The sequence below is a fragment of the Aulostomus chinensis genome, chromosome 17, assembly GCF_037954235.1.
Source record: "Aulostomus chinensis isolate RoL2024-O1b breed Wild chromosome 17, RoL_Achi_v1.0, whole genome shotgun sequence".
In the NCBI taxonomy this organism is placed as follows: Eukaryota; Metazoa; Chordata; class Actinopteri; order Syngnathiformes; family Aulostomidae; genus Aulostomus; species Aulostomus chinensis.
In genome coordinates this window covers 14839706-14848604 of record NC_141336.1, presented here as the reverse complement: position 1 = coordinate 14848604, position 8899 = coordinate 14839706, and the positions used below count along the sequence as shown (strand labels likewise).

At 38.7% G+C, this 8899-nt stretch overlaps 1 protein-coding gene across 3 annotated transcripts; it reads left to right on the top strand.

Annotated features, from left to right (window-relative positions):
- Window positions 1–2515: 2515 nt before the first annotated feature.
- Window positions 2516–8585, top strand: spata7 (spermatogenesis associated 7). Of its 3 annotated transcripts, none has more exons than XM_086182451.1 (13): window positions 2516–2709; window positions 3548–3610; window positions 3715–3804; window positions 3932–3979; window positions 4481–4584; window positions 5660–6120; window positions 6212–6257; window positions 6661–6773; window positions 6857–6907; window positions 7020–7097; window positions 7245–7302; window positions 7424–7573; window positions 7670–8585. In XM_086182451.1, exons 1-13 carry the CDS (start codon window positions 2694–2696, stop codon window positions 8006–8008), a joined length of 1617 nt encoding a protein of 538 aa, XP_086038577.1. In that variant the 5' UTR covers window positions 2516–2693; the 3' UTR covers window positions 8009–8585. The 3 variants fall into 3 exon arrangements, with proteins under 3 accessions (XP_086038577.1, XP_086038576.1, XP_086038575.1); XM_086182450.1 differs by having other exon boundaries at window positions 7424–8008; window positions 8207–8583; XM_086182449.1 differs by having other exon boundaries at window positions 7424–8584.
- Window positions 8586–8899: the final 314 nt, after the last annotated feature.

Below are 8899 nucleotides of genomic sequence, written 5' to 3'. Positions count from 1 at the left end.
ACCATATCCCATCTCACACTTAATCACACACACCAGTGGTCCGGTCCAGAAACACAACCGGAGTGTGTCCAAACAAGCAACTTTACGCACACCGGCATCAAGAACAACGGGGAGGGATGATCTCCTCCCTTTCACCCCCTCTCTACGCTCAACCTGCCTTCTACTCAACCTAGACGGCAGAAAATTGCTTCTGATTTTGCATCAGCTACAGTTTGCATTTCACTAATACGTTTTTTTTGTCTTTGTTTTTTTTGTTTTTTAATACTCACTCTTGTGTTTTGTTGTTTTTGCCCCCCAAAACGATTATTCCATCATCGCTTGGCAACCGGTCCTGGGCACATGGCGCATGGTGGCAAGTCAGCAGTGTACGCCAAATCAATGGTAGATTTAACCATTACATCATCCGCATGTATGGGGAAAGTGTGCATTATTTATGAACTTCTATAGCGCAGGAAAAGTAACCCATTGCATCCGGCCAGGTTCAGTAAACTATTAGATGATGAAGATTATATTTTATAGAGCAATTTAAAACAGACTTAAATGCCTTCAGGAAATAATAAGCAGCCTCTGATGGATTAGTGATTTCGCAACTAAAAGCTTTGCTCTCACGTTATATTGATTATAGCCAAAGGTATAGGTTACAAATTAGTTTATGAGGGAGTATCTTTTTTGTTGTTGTTGCATGTATTGTTTTCTAGCTTTGAGTAATCTTCTTCTTAGATAGGAGGTATCAAAATTTAAGACCCGAAATATGTTTGAAGAATAGCTTTTAGCTGAAGTTGTGGTACTTGACATTTCAAAACTACTTGTGCATAGTGCTCTGGATTTACATTGGTTTTCATAACAGAAATCAATAAGTACATCTTAACCAAAAACAGAACAGGATTAAAAGAAAAAAGCAGAACAAAAAAAACAGAAAAACATCACAATACATATAAGTTTAAATTTCCATTTTGAATTTGACTGAATAAAGATGAGCTGTTAACTCAATTAATCAATTTCAATCATATGGCAATGAATTTCAGAAGAAATTCAACACAGCTCAGAGTCTGAAAGATAAGATGTGATTGTGTGAACAAAACTGTGGAGAACTTTGCAAGGTTATTAAGACCGAGGCTTTTTCTCAACTGCTGATGCATAGCTGATAACGTAGTGACTGTGCTGCTTTGCAACAATTGCTCCCTAACGTTATTACTGACTACGCTGTGTCAAGATGTCTGGTACTCTTAAAAAAATTCTGGATCCCTGAACACAAGATGACGATTCGGAATGAGACGACTGCCTGTTACAGCTTCAAGTATGAGACACGCGCTCCTCAACTTCACTAGCTAGAAGGTCTAGGATTCGAGTCTTAGGTCAGATCCCTGTTCTTTCATGCGTGGAAGTTGTATTGTTTTTCTGTGTGGATTTTGTCAAGGATCTAAAGACAAAGACATTAATATCAGGAAATCTTGTTAGTTAGTTTGACCAGTGAGGCAGCAGAAAGAGCTGCTGGTCCTTGTGTGCTGCATTGCATATGCGCACTGCTCTGAAGGATACATTTCACTGTGATCTGTTTTGGGCCTGAATTATATGGATTTTTGATTCATATTTAATAAAAAATTGTGCATTTCATTTTTCTCAGCTCAATATCCATGAAAATATTTAACTCATAAACATTTGGCATTCAGTTGTAGTCACTTTCTTTTGTCATTCAGTTTGAGAGAGCAGCAAAAAGAAGACTATGATTAGACTATTGTAAATCAGTTTGACTCTTCCAAAAAGAATCAAAGTGCGTAAAAAAGGAAAAAGCTAAACAAGGCGAGACTGGTGGAAGAGTAAAACTGCTCTGCTGTTTAATAGAAGTAACAAAAGAAAGTTCTGATACTTTGTTGGTAAATGATGAAAGGGGTCAAAAGGGATTTATTCCACCCTGTGTTTGCACATTGAGCGCATTTTCACACAGACTGTTGCTGCAAATGATGGCGTTAGTTTGAGCAAGCGCTGGATATATTTGTCTGAAGAGTAACGTTACTTGACTCAGGAGGCCCAGGGGAAGAATCACACATGAGATCTGTCACACATGGTAGATTTTTACTGTTTTCTGCTTTTTAATTGTAATAGTGCTAATTGCATCAAATTCATGACATCTGTATGGCCGTGCCTTTAATCGTCAGGCAGAGACCGGGGTTGCATGCACACTATTGTGTTTTATATTCACTGGGGACAAAAGGCTGGCAGTTAATTGGCTTCACACTGGCTCCACCTGCCTATTTGTCTGGTGTACAAATTGTGGGTATAAAAATGCCACGTTCACACCAGAAATCGTATATAACACATATTTTCATGTAATATAAGAGTCATTTAGTATTACTGTTGCATGCTGTGTCAGTCAACATTTTGAAAGACGTGTAAAAGCCAGCATAAATCAATGTAAATGAACAACTAGATTGTTTTCTCCTCTGGTTGGGGGGGAGGGGGAGCGCTCGGTTTACGCTTGTGCGTGATGACGAAAGCAATCATAGCAACCAGCATGGCGACGGGGAAGCTTGGCTTTACCCCTCATCTGCTTATCAGCGACCATTAGAGTGTTACTTTAACATTTTTAGTGTCAAAATGTTTACAGTAGTGTACACTGTAGTTTCTGCGCGTAAAGAATCTCTGTTGTGTCTGCTTATGGATATTTTTGTGGAAAATGGGATACGCTGAATGTAATGGAATCGAGAATAGGTATGTAAATGCAGTTAGCTTTAGCATCAGTTAGCCATGCGATATACACAGTCAGCAAGGCTTTATCCGTCGGAAGTTTAATGTGCTCATTCACAGCTTAATCTGCTCATTCGCAGATTAATGTGCTCATTCATTTATGTGACTGTAAATTTATCTGGACCATGTCCAATATTTTTCTAATCTCGACTGTTTTCAATAACGATCAAATCAAACTGAACAAACTTAGTATCGTTTGCTAGCGCAAAGTTTACCGTACGTCTAGTATTCTGTGTATTTGTTCAGTCATTCTTTGCCTTATGCTATTAACCCAAATTAGCTGAACACTTCAAGAAACAGTGAATACACATACATTTTACTGGGGCTGTTTAAAGTTTCTCTTCACTCTGTCTAAAAGATGAAAAATGCCTTTTTTTTTCAACTGAAGTTGTGAAATTGTGTAGAAGCAATTTTGCAACTATGCCCTTGGGAAATCAAGCTTGAAAAATAAGGGAAAACAAGATTATAATAAGTGAAAATAAGAAATTGTATGACATGGTCTATGATGAGAAAACAGCAAAATGAAAATAATATTCGATGGTATTTGTTTGTTGAGACAAAGGTGACAAACGTCAATGCAGATTTTTTTTCAGCCAAGTGCCTGTAAAAGTTGGATTATTTTTCTAAAAAAACAAAACCTGCAAGCTTTAAAGAAATCTACTGATCATCTCTTTTCACCAAATGAATTAAAATGCATTGTTAATATTTTATGTACATAAGGAAGCCATTATCAGTCGTCAGTCAAAAACAACAACAACAGCTTGGTATGGTGACTAAATATTCACCCATATCTTTATTTTAGGGAGTACATCCTCCAGAGCTGGGTCCAGCCTCGATCTAAGAGGGTCGACTCAGAAAAGTAGCCGTGAGTATTCATATCTGCTATCACAAAAAAAAAACAAGCTTAAGTCTTTTTCTTTAGTGAGATAACTTTTAACAGTTCTCTTGCCTGCTGTCTTTTGTTTTCAGCTTTTTGCCCTCGCTCCTCCAGCAAGTTGACACAGTCCATTATTAGAGATCACATGGTATCTCATTACAAAAAGGTTTTCTCTGCTAAAGGTGAGTTATGAGGTGTTTGATGCTTACAGCGCCTTATTTACTTCCAGGTCTTGCGTACATATTGACGTGGAAGTGGCAGAAATTGTGTATGATCTGTTGTTAACATGTACTTTGTCTTCTCTCACAGCTGCCATTGATACCTCAGTACCCAAAAGCTTGATACGAAGTGTGAAGTGTAAGTAGTAGAGTAATAAATGTATAATAACATGTGTAATAATAATGCATGTTGTTATTTACAGTCAGTAGTTGCCATCAGAAAGCAACTGTTGCACTGACTGTTGCCTCAGTTAGCAATAGTGCACTGCCAGCACCCATATTTGAGTACAGGATTTAGCTCAGCTTTACCACTAATGATATAGGTCATGTTATTGCCTTCTTAAGAGTGTGCTGTCATACTTGTACAGATGTACTCATATTGCCTGTGAAAACACATCTAAGGAATATGAAGGTTAATGGGGACGGATAGAGCATAAGTGGGAGCAATAAATTGTAACTGACTCTTTTTTTTTTTTTTTTTTTTACAGAATAGTGAGAGATGTGTTGAGTATATGTGCAATGAGGGGGTGAATGTAAGAAAAAAGTCAAATAGTATGTGAGAAACAGTTTTTTTGTCCTTGATTATTTACTCTGGATGTTTGTGTGTGTGCGTGTGTTTTCCTTTCCTCCTTGTCAACAGATAATGACCAGATCAGAAAGGAACAGTTGAGGAAAGGAGGTCGTCCCCAGTCAGCCTACTCTCTCTCTCAGAGGAACAGCAGAGCCTCCTGCTCTTCAGCCCAGGCAGGAACTCTTTTACCAATGACTTTTTCAATTCTTAACCTCATGTTTAAGTGTTTCTTAACCCCCAAAAAATACAATGTACCTTTCAGTGACTCACAGTAAGGTGTCATGGTTTGACAAAGACACTCCTCCCCCCTGCTACATTACGTCTTGGTGTCTCAGAAGTCAGAAAAATCCAGCCACATATTTTAAGCTTGAAGTTAATGGATACTGTCTACTCACAACAGCAAAACTGTCCAAAACGTTCGTTCATACACACAAACACATCATCTGGTATAATCCACGTCTTCTTTATCCAGACGTTTGCGCAAGTGGTGCAAATGCTGTTTGTGGATTAATGAGTCTGTGGATGGATTAAGACGACTTGGATTATTCTGAACGATGCATTTAAGAGTTTATTAACTGACATTTTGGACAATTTTGCCGTTGTTTGTAGTCGGCCTTGATTAGCCTCAAGCTAATCATATGTAGCTGGTGTTTTTGACCTCTGGAGTCACCAAGGAGTTGTGCAGTGGGGGAAAACTTATTTGTGAGTTCAAGATACCAAAGAGTGAGTACTTTAAAAGCAAATGACCCTTTTTTGAGTGAAGTATGCAAGATGTGTCAATTCATACGCTCATTATCAACAAAGACCCACAATGCTGTGCCTGAATAGAGAGATGCAGCAACTGTAGATCTCTGTGGGCATTTTTAAATTATTAAACAGGCTGAGGTTTGTATCCACATGCGTATGTACATGGAAATCAGCTTCGGTTTCATTTTCAATCCCATTGCTCAAAGATTGTGGCCATTTGTGGCTCAAGTTGCTCAGCTCTCAATTAGGGATGATCGATAATATCGGCATGGCATTGGTATCGGCAGTTGTCAGTTCTTTTTAAATGTATCGGTGTAAAGGCCAAATCCACTGTTAAGATATTGGTGTATTGGATATCGGCAATATTGGGCATCCCTAATCTCAGTGCACCCGAGGTGTGTTCATAAGTTGTTGGTCTGAACAGGACCGAAGTCAATAGAATTTGTCCCTCATCTTATTCAGTACGAACTAAATCTAACTCAGGGTATTTCCTTTTTTTAGAGTACATCATCTGTGCGGAATGATGACAGCCCCTACTTCTGCTCAAGAAGCTCCACAGTCTCCAGCCCGAGGTTCTGCACCTCCTTTCATGCAAAGGAGATCGTCTATCCATCATATGGAACGGGCTCTCAGAACCGTTCCCGTCATCGTCGTCATTCAGCCTCAGAACTAAAGTACCAGAGCCCAGAGGCAGCTTCACAGTCAGCATGTTCACTGGCAAACTCAGGAGCTCCAAGCTGCTACAGGACTTTCCAGGACCCCGTCCAGAAGACATACAGCGGAGACCTGCTCCAGAAACACTCACAGCACTTTACCCATTACAAACCTTTCACACCAAAGACCCTGAAGTCAGATAAGAGCTCCTACCTGTCCAAGTATCGCTACTACAGATCACCACGAAGGAGCGCCGCTCAGGACCATACCAACTCAAGGCTGAAGCAACAGGAGTTACATCACACAAGGTACCTAACAGACATTTTAATGGGTCTCAAAAGAATCAATTCATCATGTCCTATTATGTTCTCAGACTTTAATATGAACTCTTTTGTGCAGCACAAAAAACAAGGAATATGAGGAGGATTTTTGTGAGGTATCTCAGGTAATTAAGAGGATTTATTAGAATTATTCACACACATGTTTAACAAGTGCATGTTGCATTATGTATTTTAGTTTGCTGTTTGTTCTGATAAGAACTGAAAAATAATCTCCAAATAAACTGACATAAGAGTGTTATGGCAAATGGAATCTTCATGCGTTAGAAAAGTTATTATTTAATGATAGCATTCAGCAAATGTGTTTTTTTGTTGTTTTTTTTAGTAGGCAATTGTGTACCTTAAAAGAGAATAATTACATTCAGTTTAGGTCAGTTATGCTCTTAGTGTCCCTTTGAAACAATAAACTATTGATAGTGAATTGTTTATGGTGTGTATAGAAGCCTCAGTGCATATTCAGTCAGTATTGAATATCCCGTTTTATTTTAATTTTTTTGTTTGTTTTTTTAGGAATCGTATCCCGAGCGTCGGTGGTCTGATGACAAGTTCAATGGCACATATTTTTCTAAACAAACTCAAACAAATAAATGCAGAGACGCTGATTTCTTTGACTTCTCATCCAGGTAAAAATCACGTATTACAATTTGTGTTTTACTCTTAATGCACGATATTGGGGTTATAAAAAAATGAAATCTCTGTCTTTTAGGATCTCACCTGAAGGTGGAAAATCTTCCAGGGTGAAACACAGATCTGCAGAGTAAGTGATCTCTGAGATTGCTTTATTTTTATAAAGCCTTTGATTATTAAGGATTGCAGATTTTAAGTCATATAAAGTTTGAAATGAATTAATTTCCTCGTTCCTTAAACAGGGAGGAAGAATTAATGTACCTGGAATTCATCTCTGATGTAACAGAGGAGATCTTGTCCAAGGAATTCATTACTGACAGGTTTGACTTTGCTGTTGACGCTGCTTTACATTACAGATACACAGATAGAGTCCCTGGATATTTTCAGCCTTTGCAGAATAAATAAAGATTATAGTGATACATATAGTTAAATAATTTGATTCTAATGGTTACGTGATCTTGTTAAAGGACTGTGGACCGGGTGATAAAGCGGCATATTGACATGAATCGACATCGCCTTAATGAAGTAAGTCAATGATAACATGCAGGATAAAAACTGAGCTGAGTGATTATTGTGTCTGCTGGTTTTGAAACGCAGGAGCAGAGGGCTCCTTCTTACGCTTGTAATTGTGTCACTTGTTTTTAAGGCTAAAATGCGCCACCTTATGGATGTTCTGCGCAAAGACTTTGAGGAGCCAACCACAGCCTCCTCTTCCTCCTGGACAGAGGTGGACAAAAAAGAGAATTACTGGCTCGATACCCTTCTACCACAGCCGGAACCTGGGAGTTCAAAACAGGTGAAGACCAAAGACCACCATTTCCTTTATGCGTCACTGAGTAAATGCTGTGATTCACCAGATTACACTGACCCCTCAGTGACTTCTACACCACAGCGTTCCTCTTCACAAGTTAAAACTAACGAAGAAGATGAGAATCAGGATCAGGGCACTGGCTCTCCTCTTTCCAATAATAGCCAAACTTATGAGGAAGATCCACATCCGGCTGATGGACGAACCATTAAAGACACCATCAGTCAAAACCACGAACACACCACGTGCTCCGGAGACGAGGGATTCCATCAAGATCAAGCAGAAGTTGCAGAAGAGGAACATTCCAAAGAGCTTGAAGACCTTGGAAGAAGTTTGTCAGAGTCTCTGCGTGTTACCAGCAATAAATACTACGATAAGATGGGGACTGAAGATGAGCAGCATACAAGTGACGACGAATTCTGAGTTCGTATTCAAACTGAATGTCCTGTAGAGCTTCTATTACCGAGAGTGTTTTTGAAGATATAGATATATATATATATATATATATATATATATATATATATATATATATATATATATATATATATATATATAAATTGCTTATTTGCTAAAAGCCTCAAAAGTGTAGTGTAGATTAATTTGCCTTTTTTTTCCTTTTAGATCAGCAGGATGAGGATATCGCGCATTAGTGGCAAAAATTTGGTCGATAATAAAATGGAACACTAACAGATCTCCGGGTGAATGCTCAAATTATCTATTGCCTCACTGTGACTATTATATGTGGATCTGCAAGATAGCCCTAGCACTACGTAAGTGTGTGAAATTAATAGTAAATTTTAGTTTGTGTGGATTGCAGAGAGTGCCCCATCAGTATGCTGTAGCTGCAGTTTACATTTTTCTTTTTTTTTTTAGAATTGTAATTCTTTATTGCGTTATTGCCTCTGATAGGTAGCCACAATGATTTGACTGCCACCAGAAAGTGTCTTTACATTTGCAATAAATTTTCTATTATTCTGTACTGGTTATTTACTTGGGCTTCTTACTTTCTCAACCCAGAGCAAATATTTCATTATTGCCACATTAAAGAGGAATGCGACTTTGGCTATTTAGCAAACAGTAAGAGCGAGAAAGTGTTTTATCACTGCACAATATCGTGTGTTTGCGATTACAGCTGTCAGTCAATGCAAACGGTAAACACAGACAGGTCAGCAGCCAGCAGTTCCAGGCAGCTGTCCCATTTCTGGCATTCTCACCGCTCGGCATTCCAGCTGTCTGATGTCACGACTCTGCCCCCCCCCTTTTGTATCCCTCCGCGGTGAAGGCACTAGAATACATTTTAAACGTTTGCTTTCC